General features: G+C 41.4%; 1 protein-coding gene across 1 annotated transcript in view; it reads left to right on the top strand.

The window, feature by feature from the left end:
• LOC115133307 (tumor necrosis factor ligand superfamily member 10-like) overlaps nucleotides 1-12425 on the top strand; it is a 68760-nt gene extending 56335 nt beyond the window's left edge. Inside the window, exons 3-6 of the mRNA XM_029666414.2 lie at nucleotides 1414-1450; nucleotides 1748-1855; nucleotides 4749-4912; nucleotides 6894-12425. Coding sequence (XP_029522274.1) covers nucleotides 1414-1450; nucleotides 1748-1855; nucleotides 4749-4912; nucleotides 6894-7184 — 600 coding nt within the window. The 3' untranslated portion in view covers nucleotides 7185-12425. The remainder of the gene's footprint in view (nucleotides 1-1413; nucleotides 1451-1747; nucleotides 1856-4748; nucleotides 4913-6893) is intronic.
• The last annotated feature ends 8730 nt before the right edge of the window (nucleotides 12426-21155 follow it).

Here is a 21155-nt window from a genome sequence, read left to right as displayed (position 1 = left end):
GCACAGTATTGTATGAGATCTTCAGTTTCTAGGCAATTTCTCGCATGGAGTAGCCTTCATTTCTCAGAACAAGTAAAGACTGACGAGTTTCAGAAGAATTTTTTGTTTCTGGCCATTTTAAGCCTGTAATCGAATCCACAAATGCTGATGCTCCAGATACTCAACCAGTCTAAACCAGCCAGTTGTATTGCTTCTTGAATCAGAACAACAGTTTTCAGCTGTGCTAACAATTGCAAAAAGGTTTTCTAATGATCAATTAGCCTTTTAAAATGATACACTTGGATTAGCTAACACAACGTGCCATTGGAACACAGGGGTGGTGGTTTCTGATAATGGGCCTCTGTGCACCTACGTAGATATTCCATAAAAAATCTGCCGTTTCCAGCTACAATGTCAACATTAACAATGTCTGCACTGTATTTCTGATCAATTTGATGTTATTTAAATGGACAAAAAAATGTTTTTCTTTCAAAAACAAAGACATTTCTAAGTGACCCAAAAGTTTTGAATGGTAGTGTACATAGACGGACAGACAGAGAGTCTTTCTATCAACTCAAACTTTATTTGTCAACTTTATTTAACTTTATTTGTCAACTGCACCGAACTTACCTTGAAATGCTTGCTTACAAGCGCTTAACCAACAGTGCAGTTCAAGAAGAGTTAAGAAAATATTTACCAAATAAACTAAAGTAAAAATGTAGTAACACAATAACAAGGCTATATACACATACTGTACACATAAAGTACAGAGTACAGTTTGAAATATCACTGGTTGTTGCTGCCAATTGTCAGCATGTATTGTGTAAATACCATCACACTGGCTTTCCTGCTATGTTCTCCTACAATGTCTATATCCGTCTTTCCTCTGCCTACAGTCATTGTGTAAATACCATCACATTGGCTTTCCTGATACGTTTTCCTACAATGTCTATATGCCCATAGCAGAACTTAAGCAATGCATCTTGAATCTAACCCACAAACACACTCTGCCCAACAAATAAGTGATATCTCTTGTTGGATCTTTTTATTTTGTTTATCTTTCCCACGTACCCACCAAACCACCGTCAAAGGAGTAAGGGATTTGAGAAGGAGTGAAAGAGAGCGAGATGGAGTGTGTTATTTAATGAAAGCTTGACTGTATTAGTGTCTTAACTTTGAGTAAGTCAAGACTACAGTACATGCCAGAGAAATGGCATAAGGAAGAAACTAAACCACAGCACGCGACTGATAGTGATGAAGATGACGATAATGATGATGTTGGTTGTGTGTTTTGTTTTTTTTACTTTCGATGTCTATACTTTGAGTAACCTGTTGTTTTGGAAGCTTCTATCATAAAGATAATGATGCTGATCTAGTCTCTGCCAGCACCAATGCCACCTGTTCTCATACAACATCTTTATCTTAATTTTATAGGTGACAGAGAACATAATCTCAAAGCAGACGTTTCAAGGTGAGTCAATCTCTAAAATACTGTACCTGTCTGTATGACTGTTGTGTGACACTCAGTAACAATGACAACAATTAAAACTCTATCAACCGAATACCTATCCCCTATCATACTCTACCTCCATGACCTATTGTCTGACTAAAAAACAATGACAAATCTATCTATACACACAGTACATGTATACCCCCTATTGTGGTGTTGAATCTGGAACTACATTTTGTCTTTATCGGTCATGACCTTGTGAGTGGTGGTGATGATGGTAATGATGATGATGATGTCATGTTTATGCGTCTCTGTCAGAAGCGAGAACGTTACCTCACACCTTCAACACTTCGGGGTCAAAGTTCGCTACCTCTGTGCCCCAGCGGCCGTCAGCCCACCTGACCCTCAGAGACAGCAGCACTCAAGGTGAGAGTGTGTGTGTCTCTCTGTCTGTGCTAGTGTATACCAGACCTGGGTTCAAATACTATTTAAGGTTTTACATTTGTAATTTAGATATTTGTTGTTTGAAAAGACAACTAGTTTAATATTTTTTTAATATATTTGGAAATGCAATTGGAAAGTATTTGAAAATACTCAGATACACTCCAAAGCATTTACCCAGGTATTTAGAAATAGCATTTGAAATAAGTAATTGAAAATTACTTAGGGGAAGTACAGTTCCCGCTCAGCCCAGTCAAAACTGTTCGCTGCTCTGGCCCCCCAATGGTGGAACAAACTCCCTCACAGCCAGGACAGCGGAGTCAATCACCACCTTCCGGAGACACCTGAAACCCCACCTCTTTAAGGAATACCTAGGATAGGATAAAGTAATCCTTCTCTCCCCCCCCCCCCCCCCCCTTAAAAGACCTAGATGCACTATTGTAAAGTGGCTGTTCCACTGGATGTCATAAGGTGAAAGCACCAATTTGTAAGTCGCTCTGGATAAGAGCGTCTGCTAAATGACTTAAATGTAAATGTAAATGTAATGTAATGAAAATGCTTTCAAATATTATGCTATTTATGGGGAATTATTTGAAATGCTACAGCAGGTTGTAGTCTGGTTTGGCCTGCGTTTCTGGTGTTATTACCATCAGCTCTAAAGCAGTGGAGGCTGCTGAGGGGAGGACAACTCATAATGTCTGGAATGGAGTAAATGGAATGGTATCAAACACATGGTTGATATAGTACCATTCCATTTACTCCATTCCTGCAATTATTATAAGCCGTCCTCCCCTTAGCAGCAATTACTGCTCTTCAGGGCACTAAGGGCATGGTTCCCCTTTCTCTCTCGCTCCTGCTCTCACGCTCTCTCTCTCTCTCTTTGCTAGCCATCCAGGCCAAGGCCTGTCTCTTTGTTAGTCAACAGGGGCAGCAGGTAGCCTAGTGGTTAGAGCATTGGGCCATTAACCGAAAGTATTCTAGACTGAATCCCTGAGCTGACAAGGTAAAAATCTGTCGTTCTGCCCCTGAACAAGGCAGTTAACTCACTGTTCCTAGGCCGTCATTGTAAATAAGAATTTGTTCTTAACTGACTTGCCTAGTTACATAAAGGTTATATAAAAAATATAAAAAACAGTCAGTAGGGAGGAGGAAGAGGGAGTCAACTTTTCTCATAAGGAAATAAGTCACTTTAATTCCTTATGAGTGCCAGAAGTTTATCCTGATCTGGAAGGTCTCCTGTCTTGGCAAAACTCCTGGCTCTTCTTGTAAGGCAATAAGGAAGTCCATTCCAGACCAGCCAAGAAACCCTGGGTGACATTACAGGAATGTACACATGCATGTACGCACGCATGCAGGCGTGCATGCACACTTACACACACTTCAAAGGGCTATGTGTTTTACCTCATCGCCTAGCGCTATGAGTGTGTGTGTGTGTGTGTGTTTGTGTGTGCATCCATGCAAGCTCGTTTGTGTGGTTTAACTAATAGGAACATTAGGAATCAGTTTGTTCAAATGAAAGACATCTTGCATCCCAAATGGCACCCTATTCAGTGCATTCGGAAAGTATTCAGAGCCCTTGACTTTTTCCACATTTTGTTACATTACAGGCTTATTCTAAAATGTATTAAATATTTGTTTTCCTCATCAATCTACAAACAATACCACATAATGGCAAATCAAAAACACAATCCTATCTCGAAGCTCTTTGGACAATTCCTTCGAAATCATGGCTTGGTTTTTGCGGGACCTGTGGGACCTTATACAGACAGCTGTGTGCCTTTCCAACTCATGTCCAATCAATTTAATTACCACAGGTGGGCTCCAATCAAGTTGTAGAAACATCTCAAGGATGATCAATGGAAACAGGATGCATCTGAGCTCCATTTCGAGTCTCATAGCAAAGGGTCTGAATACTTGTGTTAATAAGACACTTCTGTTTTAAATTTTTAATACATTTGCAAAAATGTCTGTTTTCCCTATTTCATTATTGGCTATTGTGTGCAGATTGATAAGGGGGGTCAAATGAATCCATTTTATAATAAGGCTGTACCATAATAAAATTTGGGAAAAGTCGAGGGGTCTGGAAAAAAAACATCCAGTCAGTGGCAGTCGTGTTGGTGAAAACAGCTCATTGATTAGAGAGATCGAAGAAGAATGGCATGAATCATGCAAGCTAACAGGCGGGCCACAAACAGGCAAGTAACGGTGCAGTACAACAGTGGTTTGCAGAACGGCATCTCGGAACGCACAACTCCGTCGGTCCTTGTCACGGATGGACTATTGCAGCAGACGACCACCGAGTTCCACTTTTATCCGCTAAAAACAAGAAGAAGCTGTTTCAGTGGGTACGCGATCACCAACGCTAGACAATTTAGGAGGCGATGAATCCCGGTTCCTGTTGTGTCATGCTGATGGCAGAGTCAGGATTTGGTGTAAGCAGCATGAGTTCATGGTCCCATCCTGGCTGGTTTTAATGGTACAGGTTGGTGGCAGTGGTGTAATGGTGCGGGGAATGTTTTCCTGGGACATGTTAGGTCCCTTGATACCAATTGAGTAACGTTTGAACTACACTTTGTAGAATCCATGCCATGACGAATTCAGGCTGTTCTGGAGGCAAATTAATAAATAGGTGTACCTTATAAAGGGCCAATAGAACATAATAGGGAATAGTGTGCCATTTGGGACATATACACACTTATCTGATATAGATTTTCCTGCAGGAATATTACTTGTCTGTTTGGTTACTCCTCCTATACTCACTTATTTTCTGCCTCTCCCTCCCTTTCACCCTCACTTCGTGTTGTTTTCTGTGCCCGCTGATGCCCATTTTTCTCCTTTCCTCGCTCTCTCTCTCTCTTGCGCACTCTCTATCCGACAGGGTCTCCCATGTATCCCACCCCCCAGCCCGACCTCCACCAATCATGTCGCCACCCAGTCCGCTCGTGGACCAATCAGAGCTTCGGAGCCCACCTTCACAACATGACCTTAGCCGATGGGAGGCTGCGTGTGCCCCAGGATGGGCGTTACTACATGTACTCTCAGGTAAACACATTTGACATTGAAGTATACTGTATAAGGGCGGCAGGTAGCCTAGCGTTTAGAGCATTGGGCTGGTTAAGGTAGCTTGTTTGAATCCCCAAACCGACAAGGTGACAAATCTGCCGACGTATCCTTTAGCAAGGCACTTAACTCTAATTTCTCCAAGGTTGCCATTGATAATGGCTGACCCTTGCATTGACCCCACTCTCCAAGGTTGTCCCAAGAAGAGTTGGGATATACAAAAACACATTTCCAATTCACACATGTATTAATACACACAGTGGTATTGGTATTTTTCCTATTTTGTTGCCTTCACAACCTGGAATTAAAATTGATTTTGAGGGGGGTTTGTATCGTTTGATTTACACAACATGCCTACCACTTTGAAGATGCAAAATATTTGTTCTTCTGAAACAAACAAGTCATAAGACACAAAAACTGAACTTGAGCGTGCACAACTATTTATCCCCCCTATTTATGCAGTAATTTTGCTGTAAGTCTCTATAAACTTGGCAAATCTAGCCACTGGGATTTTTGCCCATTCTTTAAGGCAAAACTGCTCCAGCTCCTTCAAGTTGCATGGGTTCCGCTGGTGTACAGCAATCTTTAAGTCATACCACAGATTCTTAATTGGATTGAAGTCTGGGCTTTGACTGGGCCATTCCAAGACATTTAAATGTTACCCCTAAAACTACTCGAGTGTTGCTTTAGCAGTATGCTTAGGGTCATTGTCCTGCTGGAAGGTGAACCTCAGTCCCAGTCTCAAATCTCTGGAAGACTGAAACAGGTTTCCCTCAAGAATTTCCCTGTATTTAGCACCATTCATCATTCCTTCAATTCTGACCAGTTTCCCAGTCCCTGCCGATGGAAAAACATCCCCCCCAGCATGATGCTGCCACCACCATGCTTCACTGTGGGGATGGGGTTCTCTGGGTGATAAGAGGTGTTGGGTTTGCGCCAGACATAGCGTTTTCCTTGATGGTCAAATAGCTCAATTTTAGTCTCATCTGACCAAAGTACCTTCTTCCATATGTTTAGGGAGTCTCCCACATGCCTTTTGGTGAACACCAAATGTGTTTGCTTATTTCTTTCTTTAAACAATGCCTTTTTCTGGCCACTCTTCTGTAAAGCCCAGCTCTGTGGAGTGTATGGCTTAAAATGGTCCTATGGACAGATTTTCCAATCTCTGCTGTGGAGCTTTGCAGTTCCTTCAGGGTTATCTTTGGTCTCTTTGTTGCCTCTCTGATTAATGCCTAATGCCCTCCTTGCCTGGTCCATGAGTTTTGGTGGGCGGCCCTCTCTTGGCAGGTTTGTTATGGTGACATATTCTTTAATTTTTTTAATAATGGATTTAATGGTGCTCCATGGGATATTCAAAGTTTCAGATATTTTTTTAGAATAAAATCCTGATCTATATTTCTCCACAACTTTGTCCCTGACCTGTTTGGAGAGCTCCTTGGTCTTCATGGTGTCGTTTGCTTCGTGGTGTCCTTTGCTTAGTAGTGTTGCAGACTCTGGGGCCTTTCAGAACAAGCGTATACATACTGAGATCATGTGACACTTAAATAAAGTCCAGCTGTGTGCAATCTAACTAATTATGTGACTTTTGAAGGTAATTGGTTGCACCAGATCATACTTATGGGTTTGATAGCAAAGGGGGTGATTTCACATTCTTTTCACTTCACCAATTGGAGTATTTTGTGTATGTCCAAATAAAAATCAATTTAAATTACAGGTTGTATTGCAGCAAAGTAGGAAAAACACCAAGGGGGATTAATACTTTTGCAATTGTGGGAACAAGTATGAGACTCTGTTTTTTTAAATATAGTGAGCATCATATGCGATGATAATAAGACATTATTAAGTGGTGATGCATGCTTAAGACAAGTCTTCTACTGCATTATAATAATATAATGCATTTTATCACGTTGAGTAATATGTATATCTCTCTCCCTCCATCCCGCCCTCATCCCTCCATCCCTAGGTCTACTTCCGCTACCCGTCGCCCAGTGAAGGGGACCAGCCAACAGCCAGTCACCAGCTGGTCCAGTGTGTCTACAAGAAGACGTCCTACCTGCGGCCCATCCAGCTGTTGAAGGGCGTAGGCACTAAGTGTTGGGCCCCAGAGGCAGAGTACGCCCTCCACTCTGTCTACCAGGGAGGGCTGTTTGAGCTGAGGGCCGGGGATGAGCTCTTCGTCTCTGTCTCTTCCCCCACCATGGTTCATGCAGAGGAGTCATCAAGTTATTTTGGGGTGTTCCGTTTGGATCTGTAAATGGAGGGGGAGATGGAGGAGAGCGAGAGGGGAGACCACTGCCAGAAGAGGGTATGGGGTGGGATGAAAAGGATAGGGTGAGGAACGGAGGCAGCGTGAGGACACTGCCAGAGTGAGGAATTAGGGGGTGAAAGGAGGGATTAGAGGAGAGGAGGAGGGAAGGGTGAGACCCCAAGGACTAACTCCCCCATTCTTTCCAAAGTGAATTGTAAATAGATCTGGAGATTCTACATGTGAAGGAGGGAGTTATGAACCTGAAAACATTGGATGGACACAGAGGATCAAAAGACAGAAGAATGTATTCATTTATAATTCACATCATATAATGTGGAACTGTGGAACAGAACGGTAGCAGAAAAAAATGGCAAAGAAATGTATGTGATGATGTGATAGCCAGGAGTGGTGCAGTATGCTCGCTGTATCTGTGACATTTATACATACATTACATACTGCCTGTATAGAAAGGAGTTGAGCACAGAACTAGAATGAGTTATATTCTAATCATTATATTTCTGTGAAGTTGACTGTCTGTTCCAAAGGTTCTAACTGGACATTTGGCGGTTTGGGAAATTAGAACAAATACTAATATGTTGTATACAAGACCATTTAGAGAAAGAAGAAGAGTGGAGGACTTTTGCTCGCTGCATTGTTGAGGACTTTTAAACTTTGGATATAAGACAGTTTGGAAGAGGACTCTGTTTTGTTGTTGTTTAAACGACATTGGACACTGTTGAACACAGTTATGGATTGAATAAAGGAGAAGAAGAGGAGGATAAGGAAAGGGCAGAGGAATGGAACAGACAGTACAAAGAAAGGACAGAGAGAGCGAAAGAGGGGTATGCGGCCCTACCAGTCTCTTAAGTAAACTTTGTCTCTCGCTCTCTCTTTCTTTTTCTCTTATCTCTCTCTCTCTCTGGAATCTCTCTCTGGAATCTCTCTGGTCTCCACCTGTCTGTCCAGTGTAACCTGTGGAACAGCATACTGATGCCGGGAAACACATACACACACACTGTCGGACCTACTTTAAGCCCATGCCAGTCAGCAACAATTGGCAGAAAGTAAACACACTTTAATCTAAACACAAACCATACACAGCACAGCATGGCTCCCTGCCCTACAGACACACTTCACTTCTCTCTCTGAGACACACACACACAACGCCTCCCTTTGTCGTCTGGTAATTGTCAGTGCACAAGCGGAGGCTGTGTGTGTGTGTGTGTGTGTGTGTGTGTGTGTGTGTGTGTGTGTCCAGTGTTCATTGGCTCCGTGGTTGTCTCGGAGGAAGGTTAAACAAACATACAGTAGGGTTTGTTTGGGGGCCTGCCAGCTTTGTATTCTTTGTTTTGCAGAGAAACATGCAACACACACAAACACTTTCTCTCTCTCAAAGAGGAACACGAAATACACCCACACACACAGTCAGACACACGAGAGGGATGCCGCGGAACACGAGACACATGCAGAAAAACACAAACACACAGACACACAAGAGGGACTCCGCAGAACACGCAACACATTCAAATGCATAGACATACACATGATAGGGACTCCGCAGAACATGCAACCCACACGCCCACACTCTCTCTCTTACACATACACACACATAACACACAAAACTGGGTGACGATTAACCACCTCTTCCAAGAATCTGTGGTGGGTTGTATCTGTGTTTATAGTGTATGTACAGATGTAGGATCTTAATTTGATCCAGTTTTCTAATGCAGGAACATAATCCTGCAGCAACAGTAAATGTGAATTATTATAATTATTGGACATTTTTGTGGGGGAAATTACAAACTTCAGAAGTCTTTTTAAACCTCAAATACACAACCATTTAGAAATGTCCTGCCATGCAAATTAAGAGCCTCCATCTGTATAGTTCTTATACCGTGTAAACTTGAGGGAGAGGGTGGAGACACCAAGTGAACCATAAATTGTTCGTTTTTTTCACACGTGTGACAGCCGTCTTTATTTGTTTGGTTGCTGTTTTAATCCTGTCACTTCCAACATTTTTTTACTTTGATCAAGTTTGCTCACTGGACCCTCGCTCACACATATAGACACTCCTACTAGTTGGAGGAGCCCCCAAAAAACACTACACCCCACTAACGGTACCAAGCCATCTGCCAGTTAAGTTAATTCTGATAACTTTCCCAAAATGTTGGAAGATTGCTAGAATTAGAAGGGAATAAGCAGGAAACCCGTGAATCCTAACACACTAGGCCATTTAGCAGACACTAGCTGGCACAGCGACAAAGTCATACAACCTTAAATTAAGACACAAAAGCTCATTTTAGTTTTCATGCATTTTTACAATCTAGCCAATTTTGACTTTGCAGCTGGCCTAAGGGGAAATCGCTCAGTTCTGCCTCCAGGACAAGACTCATGTCAACCTGGTACATTTTCCTATTAGTGACTCCAACGGGTATAAAACCCATGACCCTGGTATTGCTAGCGTCAATGTTTTACCAACTGTGCCACACAGGACCCCAACATGTATTTGTTTGAAAACCTGAGAATTTGGGAAAATAACTAATTTTGCAACCGTAAACAAGACAGAGTATGTTATAGATACATTGTTCCCCAGCATGTTCCTCTTTGGGTCGATAAATCATTGTTGTTCTGTTTCATAGAGTGTAGTACAACACACACACACTCAAGGTTTCCCAACACACAATCTGACAACAGTTATGAACATGGACCTATAGGTTTAGATACAACACACACACACACACACACATTGGAGCTGTACGTCTATTACATACATATTCAGTCCAGCGAATACAATTTCTTTACTTTGTAGCATGTTGGTTATGTGAATATACCATTTTTGTGTGTTACAGAACAGTGGTTCCCAAACTTTTTATAGTCCCCGTACCCCTTCAAACATTCAACCTCCAGCTGCATACCCCCTCTAGCACCAGGGTCAGCTCACTCTCAAATGTTTTTTTTTGCCTGCCACACACACACTAAGTGATACATTTATTAAACATAAGAATGAGTGTGAGTTTTTGTCACAACCTGGCTCGTGGGAAGTGACAAAGAGCTCTTTTTAGGAACAGGGCACAAATAATCATATAATAATAATCAATAATTTTGCTCTTTACATATAAAACCTTATTTGTTCATTGAAAATTGTGAATAACTCACAACAGGTTAATGAGAAGGGTGTGCTTGAAAGGAGGCACATAACTCTGCAATATTGGGTTCTATTGGAGATCATTTTCTACACAGTCTGTGCCTGTATTTAGTTTTCATGCTAGTGAGGGAATCCACTCTCACATAGGTACGTGGTTGCAAAGGGCATCAGTGTCTTAACAGCGCGATTTCAAAAGGCAGGATACTCTGAGTGCAGCCAAATCCAGAAATAGGTGGCTTCATGGGCTTCTGATTAAATTCAATTTTCACAGAACCGCTTGTTGCAATTTCGATGAGGCTCTTTTGTTCAGATATCGGTAAGTGGACTGGAGGCAGGACATGAAAGGGATAACGAATCCAGTTGTTTCTGTCATCCGTTTTGGGAAAGTACCTGCATAATTGCACACCCAATTCACTCAGGTGCTTCGCTGTATCACATTTGACATTGTCCATAAGCTTGTGTTCACACAAAATCATACAATGATGGAAAGTCCTGTGTGTTGCCCTCAATAAAGACAGAGAAGAGCTCCAACTTCTTAATCATAGCCTCAATTTTGTCCTGCACATTGAATATAGTTGCGGAGAGTCCCTGTGATCCTAGATTCAGATCATTGAAGCGAGAAAAAACATCACCCAGATAGGCCAGTCGTGTGAGAAACTCGTCATCATGCAAGCGGTCAGACAAGTGAAAATTATGGTCAGTTAGGAAAACTCTCAATTCAAAAAAACGTGGCAATACTTTGCCCCTTGATAACCAGCGCACTTCTGTATGTTGTAAAAGTGTTACATGGTCGCTGCCCATATCATTGCATAGTGCAGAAAATACATGAGAGTTCAGGGGCCTTGTTTTAACAAAGTTAACCATTTTCACTGTAGTGTCCAAAACGATTTTTAGCTGTCATGCATTCCCTTGGCAACAAGAGCCTCGCGGTGGATGCTGCAGTGTACCCATGTGGTATCGGGAACAACTGCTTGCACGCGCGTTACCACTCCACTATATCTCCCTGTCATGGCTTTTGCACCATCAGTACAGATGCCAACATGAGCAGCAGCTACATATGGACCGTTAGTGGAATTCCCGCGAGAGATTTAATGTAATTGGATGTTAATTATTTGACTAAGCTACCTGTATTTGACATTGTGTTGTTTTCGCTGAACACTAGGTGGTTTCATTTTATTTTTGGCAGTGAAACGAGGCTACTCATCATATGCGAGGGGGAAAAACTCACCAAAATGTATAGCCCCTGTTGGAAAATCTAAATGGACTGTTTGAAAATGTGAAGAAGAAAGAAATGGGGTCGGGGGGTAATCGTTCCCAGTTTGGGAATACCCGTTATAGGAGATTTGCACCTTGGGTCCTGTGTGTGTTTTTATATGTAAATATGGCTTTGAAAGCCTGAATTGACACACTATAATCATAAATGTAATCACTGCCAGATACTATGTTGGTTACTTTCAAAGTCTCTCCCTGTCCTTGAAAAAGATACTGCGTGCATTGTAACAGTTCAGTTGTAAAATTACAGGTTGTTTTTTTTTGTTCATGGGAATATGGTTCGGTGAACTCTAGGTGTGCATGCGTGTATGCATGGGTGTTGAGAGAGAGGTGTAGCAGCAGCACGTGTAAGGGACGGGTGTGAAATTTGATGAAGACAGATCTTATTCTACATAGCTATACTGCGCTCTCTGTGTCAATCTCTCTCTCTCTCTCTCTCTCTCTCTCTCTCTCATTATAAACCGTTATAAAACCAAAGGGCACATTCTCAGAACAAAAGGTGTATTGTTTGTTTTTTAAAGTACTTTTTACATGCTTTAACCACACGTTCTCTCCTAGGCTGTGTCCCGAATCGCACTCTATTCCCTACGTGTGCAACTTCTGACCAGGCCACAATTGGCCCTGATCAAAAGAAGTGCACTGAATAGAAAATGGTGTGCCATTTGGGAAACTATCCTTTCCTACACTCCTTTTACAAATGTTTTTCTGTTTTATCTCGTTTGATAATGATAGGCCACTTATGGAACGTATGTACATGTATACATTGTATTCTGATGTTCCTTTGACTAGGATGTTAAATGTGTGTTAAATAAAGTGCTGAAAAATGGTAATACTGTAATGGATTGGATTACTTATTACCAGAGTGGTATACTACAAAACCGGATCAATTAGTTGAGACTAGATTCTATCAGATCCACGCTTGCTCACAGCCGCATAGTGGTTGTTTTGGTGGTGTCGGAGGTGGAACTCTGTTAGAGTTGTCAAATCCACAAGCAGCTCCTTGTGTTACCTTATCGGTAGCGATTGGATGCAATGACACACTTTCGATTGCCGTTTTGAACTTCTAACGCAGTAGCAGTCATATGGAAGGGAGTGGTTTGTGACACACACGAGCAGCCGCTCACCTATTTGTCAGCTCATACCGCAGTTACACCTTCAAACAGGGGTTAACGATCTCTGCACCAAGTCATGAACCAACAGGACCCTGAACAGCTTCTACCCCCAAGCCATAAGACTGCTAAAGACACTGAACAAAAATCGAAACGGAAAACATGCAACAATTTCAAAGATTTTACTGAGTTACAGTTCATATAAGGAGAAGTCAAAGCACATGATCTTAGGGGTCTTAGGCGCATTGGCAAACACAAAGGAAGTAATTAAATGCATGTACCCCTAATTGCACCCAATACATCTGTTTATCCTACAGCTATTGCAAGCAGTAATCATGAGCCTATAAACCAGAGTTACACTGTTCGCGGTGTGCACAAGTAGGAAGACCACTGTATGCAGCTCACCCTGCACTATCAGCTCCAATGATGAAAATAACAGAGTAGGTCTACCTCTGATAAGCTTCCCAGTAAAGCATTAAAAACAATCAAGCAACCCAGAAAAGTGCTAAAAATAGCCCAAATTAACATATGTAGCCTAAGAAACAAGGTCCATGAAGTCAATAACTTGCCTGTAACAGATGACATTCATATTCTGACTATCTCTGAAACTCACTCAGATAATACCTTTGATCATACAGTGGTAGCAATACATGGTTATACCATCTACCAAAAGACAGAAATGCCAACGGAGGCGGTGTTGCGGTCTATATTCAGAACCACATTCCTGTAAAGCTTAGGGACGATCTAATGTTAAATAGTGTTGATGTAATATGGCTACAGGTTCATCTGCCTCACCTAAAGCCCATTCTTGTGGGAAGCTACTATAGACCAAGTGCTAATGTGTGAAATGCTTGATAATGTATGTGATATCAACAGATAAGTATATTTTCTGGCTGATTTAATTATTAACTGGCTATCATTAAGCTGCCCACTCAAAAAAAAAAAAAAAAACGTAACCAGTGCCTGCAACCTGGATCAGGATGTCAGTCAACCTACCAGGGTAGTTACAAACAGCACAGGAATTAAATCATCAACATGTATTGATCACATCTTTACTAATGCTGCAGAAATTTGCATTAAAGCAGTATCCAAATCCATAAGATGTAGTGATCACAATATAATAGCATTTCTAGGAAATCCAAAGATCCAAAGGCTGGGCCTAATATAGTGTATAAGAGGTTAAACAATAAGTTTTGTAGTGATTCATATGTTGATGTAAAGAATATTTGCTGCTCTGTGGTGTGTGATGAGGAGCAACCAGACACTACAGACACTACACTTGACGCAACCAGACACTACACTTGACGCATGAAACTACTTATTCCAGTTACTAATAAGCACACACCCATTTCACCTTTATTTAACCAGGTAGGCTAGTTGAGAACAAGTTCTCAATTACAACTGCGACCTGGCCAAGATAAAGCATAGCAGTGTGAACAGACAACACAGAGTTAGTTACACATGGAGTAAACAATTAACAAGTCAATAACACAGTAGAAAAAAAAGAGAGTCTATAAAAGATATGCGAAGAAAAATATGTAAAAACGATATATACAAGGGACACGACAGGACAAGACGTCTGACTACTACGCCATCTTGGACATCAAAAATTATGAAAATTACAGTAAAAAGTGTTAAATCCCCTTGGTTTGATGAGGAATTGAAAAATGGCATGGTTGAGAGGGATGAGGCAAAAGGTATGGCCATTAAGTCTGGCAGACCATCTGATTGGCAAACGTACTGCAAATTAAGAAATCATGTGACTAAACTAAATAAAAAATAAACTATACTATGAAAAAAATATAAATTATATAAATAATGATAGTGAAAAGCTTTGGGGCATCTTAAATGGAATTTTGGGGTAAAAAAAATCAAACTTGGCTCCATTCATTGAATCAGATGGCTCATTAATCACAAAGCCCACTGATATTGGCAACTTCTTTTATGACTTTTTCATTGGCAAGATAAGCAAACTTAGCGATGACATGCCAGCAACAAACATTGACACGACACATTCAAGTATATCAGACCAACTTATGAAACACATGAATTGTACTTTTGAATTCCGTAAAGTCAGTGTGGAACAGGTTAAACAATTATTATTGTCTATCAACAATGACAAGCCACCGGGGTCTGACAATCTGGATGAAAAATTACTGAGGATAATAGCAAATTATATTGCCGCTCCTATTTTCCACATCTTCAATTTAAGCCTACTAGAGAGTGTGTGCCCTCAGGCCTGGAGGGAAGCTAAAGTCATTCTGCTACCCAAGAATAGTAAAGCCCCCTTTACTGGCTCAAATAGCTGACCAATCAGCCAGTTACCAACCCTTAGTAAACTTCTGGAAATTGTGTTTGACCAGATACAATGCTATTTCACAGTAAACAAATTGACAACAGAATTGTTGAGAGTTACAGTTAGTTTCAGAGTGGGTGGCAAGGAATAAGTTAGCCCTATATATTTCTAAAACTAAATGCATTGTATTTGGAACAAAACACTCACTAAACCCTAAACCTCAATTAAATCTTGTAATAAATGTGGAAATTATTTGACTAAACTGCTTGGAGTAACCCTAGGTTGTAAACTGTCATGGTAAAAACATATTGATGCAGTAGTAGCTAAGATGGGGAGAAGTCTGTCTATAATAAAGCGATGCTTAACAACACTATCAACAAGACAGGTCCTAGAGGCCCTAGTTTTGTCGCACCTTGACTTCTGTTCAGTTGTGTGGTCAGGTGCCACAAAAAAGGAAAATTGCAATTGGCTCAGAACAGGGCAGCACGGCTGGTCCTTGGATGTACACAGAGAGCTAATATTAATAATATGCATGTCAATCTCTCCTGGCTCAAATTGGAGGAGAGATTGACTTCATCACTACTTTTATTTATGAGAGGTATTGACATATTGAATGCACCGAGCTGACTGTCTAATCTACTGGCATGCAGCTCGGACACCCATGCATACCCCACAAGACATGCCACAAGAGGTCTCTTCACAATCCCCAAGTCCAGAACAGACTATGGGAGGCACACAGTACTATATAGATCCATGACTACATGGAACTCTATTCCACATCAAGTAACTAAATCAACTCAAAATCAAATCGAATTTATTTATATAGCCCTTCGTACATCAGCTGATATCTCAAAGTGCTGTACAGAAACCCAGTCTAAAACCCCAAACAGCAAGCAATGCAGGTGTAGAAGCACGGTGGCTAGGAAAAACTCCCTAGAAAGGCCAAAACCCAAGAAGAAACTTAGAGAGGAACCAGGCTATCTGGGGTGGCCAGTCCTCTTCTGGCTGTGCTGGATGGAGATTATAACAGAACATGGCCAAGATGTTCAAATGTTTATAAATGACCAGCATGGTCAAATAATAATAATCACAGACATAACAGTTGAAACTGGAGCAGCAGCAGCACGGCCAGGTGGACTAGGGACAGCAAGGAGCCATCATGCCAGGTAGACCTGAGGCATGGCCCTAGGGCTCAGGTCCTCCGAGAGAGAGAGAGAAAGAGAGAATTAGAGAGAGCACACTTAAATTCACACAGGACACCAGATAGGACAGGAGAGGTACTCCAGATATAACAAACTGACCCTAGCCCCCCGACACAAACTACTGCAGCATAAATACTGGAGGATGAGACAGGAGGGGTCAGGAGACACTGTGGTCCCATCCGATGATACCCCCAGACAGGGCCAAACAGGAAGGATATAACCCCACCCACTTTGCCAAAGCACAGCACCCACACCACTAGAGGGATATCTTCAACCACCAACTTACCATCCTGAGACAAGGCCGAGTATAGTCCACAAAGATCTCCGCCACGGCACAACCCAAGGGGGGGCGCCAACCCAGACAGGAAGACCACATCAGTGACTCAACCCACTCAAGTGACGCACCCCTCCTAGGGACGGCATGAAAGAGCACCAGTAAGCCAGTGACTCAGCCCCTGTAATAGACTTAGAGGCAGAGAATCCCAGTGGAAAGAGGGGAACCAGCCAGGCAGGGACAGCAAGGGCGGTTCCTTGCTCCAGAGCCTTTCCGTTCACCTTCACACTCCTGGGCCAGACTACACTCAATCAGATGACCCACTGAAGAGATGAGTCTTCAGTAAAGACTTAAAGGTTGAGACCGAGTTTGTGTCTCTCACATGGGTAGGCAGACCATTCCATAAAAATGGAGCTCTATAGGAGAAAGCCCTGCCTCCAGCTGTTTGCTTAAAAATTCTGGGGACAATTAGGAGGCCTCTGGTTCACCAATCAGAACCTTGATAGGCTCAGCAACAGTAGCAAGGAGTAATGTGTAATGAACGTTTTTGGTGGGGAGAGCGCTTCTTTGGGACCATCAGGCGACGTCTTAAAAACGTCTTTAGGGAGGTCCCCGGAGCAAGCCGGGAACTAGACCGAAACCTCCAGGGGACCATGACAAAATGTCCTATGTTTAAAAACTTCTTTGGACACAGGAATGTTCTTGCAACATTCCAATGAAACTTGTCTAGAACAATATCTTATATTCGGAGAACATAGAAACCATTTTCTGTGTATGTTTGGTGTGACATTGATTTAAAAATTTGCCTAATCCTCAGAAACCTGGACACACAAATGCTCTTGCAACGTCTCATGGAACGTGTCCAGAAGTTAATATAGGATATTCTGAGAACATGGTAACCACATTTTGGGTAAGTTGCGTTTGACATGAAGGAAATGTTTCTAACTCTAACACCAAAACGTGCTAAATGGGTTCTCAGAAGATTTCTGCTAACATGGAATGTTCCCATAAATAACAGAAAACGGGACCCTCAAAAATCAGGGTAACATCACAGGTAACATTACAAAAACGTTTTCTTTTCCTAGAATTGTTAGCTGGGTTTACCAGTCTTTTTCTACCAATTCTCATCAGTCAAAGGCGTGAAGTCAAAATGAGGGCCAGTGTGTTGTCAATTATGTTGTCTAAGCCCTTCCAGTCCTTCACAGGTTCAAATGTTGTTTTCTTTTAAAAAGGCCTTTGAGCAACCTCACCCATTTGATTGAGATGGGAGAAATTAGGTTGGGACTATTCAATTGGTTCCATTGCTGCTTGCCATAATACAAATGGTGTTCTGACTGTTCCCATGCCTGAAAGTGTGTCCCTCATGTATGTGTGGCTAAGGCTATGTACTCTATGTATAAAATAATCTTCTCCCCTTAGAACTGTGATGTGTAAAGCCCAATGTCCCATATGATTCCATGATCGATGCAGCAGTTACAGGCGGGGTGCCATTTCGGGACACATCCACAGTTGCTCTGCAACCAACGATATTATAAATAGTATTCTATCTATTTTCATGGCTGCATTAGATGTACTGTATGTATCAAACCAGTATCAAACATTTTGTCTGCTTTGAACTCAAGTGTGTGCGTGGCATGCATGAACTTGTGGAGATCCGACTATCATCCGGTTTGGCTGCTGGTCTGTATTTGTTTTAGTACAAAAGCAGAAACAGATACAAACGGCAGGATACCTCACATAACAAATCCACTATTAAGATATCAACTTTATTTAAACCAGGATGTCCTATTGATGTGGACAATCTGCCTTTCAGGGTTGACCTAGTAGAGGCTGGCACGCAAGGCTGCCCGGGGTAGACGGTTTTCCACTGGTGAAGCCAGCTACACCACACTGTAATTGCCACCCCAACTTTGGTTTTGTTCTCAGCTTCTTGGTTTTGCTTTATTTCACTGGGTTCAAACCACTTCTGTTACACTGGCGCAGTATGGAGAGCAGAGAGGGAAGCCAAATAAATGACTTAAGTCCTATACTGTAGTAGAGGAGAGAGGGAAGAAGGGAGGTGGAGAGAGGGAAACCATGTATTAGAGTACTGACCCTGGCCTGTATAGACTGGTCCTAATAGTTGTGGTTAGAGGGAGAGAGGATTCCACCCTGGCCTTGTGACTCGAATGACACACATTCCTATCGGTCACTCAGTCAGTGTTTGTGAATCCAATGTGCTGAAGGAATTTGTGTAATTCGAGTCGTGTGTGCGCCCACACCTTTGCCTCATAACTGTGGGACATTTGATGGATGGAATGGATACAATTTTTCTCGATTGCTAAGACACTTTTAATGAAACTGGAGTCGACTTGATCTCCATCATAACCTAATGAGCACGACAGCATTATTTTTTTAGCAAAATTAAGTAATTTCTCATTGCTCTCACACACAATGAAAATGCTAAGAATTTTTATTTTGCAAAACAGTAAACGCAACTCTCTACAAAATACAGGGTTGGCTTGGTCACTTTCTAAAAGTAATACGTTACTGTTATTAGCTCCCTGTCCAAAATTGTAATCAGTAACAATTTTTGGAATACCCAAACTCAGTAATGTAATCTGATTACGTTCAGTTAGTATTAGATTACTTTCCCCTTAAGATGCATTAGAAGACAAAAATATATGTTACCAATTGAACAACATCTATTGGAGGATAAATCAATGTTTAAGTTTTCATAGCTGGCTTTCTACTACATATAATAATACGATTAAATTATATCACATAAAAAAACAAGGTCTATCAGAATTCCAGTCATTCCAATAAATCTTATACCCCTTAATCTTCAAGAATAGGACTTGAAATATGGGCACAAGGCGAGACCCAGATGATTAGAGTCAAGATGTTCATTAACAATCCAAAAGGTTTAGGCAAGAGAATGGTCGTGGACAGGCAAAAGTTCAAAACCAGTTCGGAGATCCAGAATGTCAGGCAGAATGGTCAGGCAGGCGGGAATGGAGTCCAAGGTCAAAACCGGGAGGATGAGTAGAAGAGAATACAAAAGTAGGAGTACGTGGAAAAACCACACTGGTTGACTTGACCATACAAGACAAACTGGCACAAAGAGATAGGAAACACAGGGTTAAATACACCAGGGAAAATAAGCGACTCTAAATAAACAACTCTGTTGTTTAGGATTTGTTGTCATGGAGGACTGATTGGGCTCATTGATTCGAGTTGAAAAACAAACGCTGCTCTCATGGAATGGCATGCTTTGAGCACTACTGAAAAGTGCTATTTACATGGGAAAAATGAATGCCATATGCAGCATTTGCTGTAGGCATTTTGTGTACATTTTGTTGGTGACACTTTGAAATCTTGATAATATGCAGCTGTTTAAAGGGCAAATCCACAGATGAAACAATAACAAAATGTTCGCCCTGCCTCTTTTGGTAAAAAGCTAAGGGATGGGCCTGGAGAAAGGTAACCACTCTCAGATTAATAGATAGACAATAATATATATACACACACACTACAGTTCAAATGTTTGGGGTCACTTAGAAATTTTCCATGAAAACATACATGAAGTGAGTTACAAAATGAATAGGAAATATAGTCAAGACGTTGACATGGTTATAAATAATGATTTTTAATTGAAATAATAACTGTGTCCTTCAAACTTTGCTTTTGTCCATTTGCAGCAATTACAGCCTTGCAGACCTTTTGGAATTCTAGTTGTCAATTTGGTAATCTGAAGGGATTTCACCCCATGCATCCTGAAGCACCTCCCACAAGTTGGATTGTCTTGATGAGCACTAATTTACATACCATACAGTCAAGCTGCTCCCACAACAGCTCAGGGTTGAGATCCGGTGACTGCTGGCCATTCCATTATAGACAGAATACCAGCTGACTGCTTCTTCCCTAAATAGTCATTGCATAGTTAGGAGCTGTGCTTTGGGTCATTGTCCTGTTGGAGGAGGAAATTGTCTTAAATTAAGCTCCGTCTACAGGGTTTTTTATTTTTTTTACCTTTATTTAACATCTTCAGTCGACCCTCTACTTTTTTGAACATTCTGTTAAAAATCGCGCAACATTTCAGCGCCCTGCTACTCATGCCAGGAATATAGTATATGCATTTGCTTAGTCTGTGTGGATAGAAAACACTCAGACGTTTAAAAAACTGGTTAAATCACTGCTGTGGCTTTACCAGAACGGCATTTACATCGAAAAGCACAGGAAAAACTGATCACTGAAAATGGGGAAAATATATCCATGCGCTACTTGAACCCATTGATAAACGTGAACCACAATTAATTGACTGAGGTTGCAGTACCTACAGCTTCCACAGGGTGTCTAGAGTCTTGTCATTTCCCTTCGAGTTTTTTCTTGGTCAAACACATACAGGACACCGTATCTAATCCGGTCTAGGACCGGATATTTTCGTTGAGTTTCTAGCCGGACATTTTTCCAGACGGACAGCTAATGATCTTTACATTGCCTCCTGATGAATTTTATCGCTTATTAACGTTTACTAATACCTAAAGTTGCATTACAAACGTATTTCGAAGTGTTTTGTGAAAGTTTATCGTCGACTTTTTGAATTTTAAAAAATGACTTTACGTTTTGAAACGATGTTTTTTTCGTTTATCACACAGTCTACATATAACGATATCTAGGCTTTATATGGACCGATTTAA

This window comes from Oncorhynchus nerka, linkage group LG8 (genome assembly GCF_034236695.1).
Source record: "Oncorhynchus nerka isolate Pitt River linkage group LG8, Oner_Uvic_2.0, whole genome shotgun sequence".
NCBI classification, from domain to species: domain Eukaryota; kingdom Metazoa; phylum Chordata; class Actinopteri; order Salmoniformes; family Salmonidae; genus Oncorhynchus; species Oncorhynchus nerka.
This window is presented reverse-complemented; position numbering and strand designations above follow the sequence as displayed.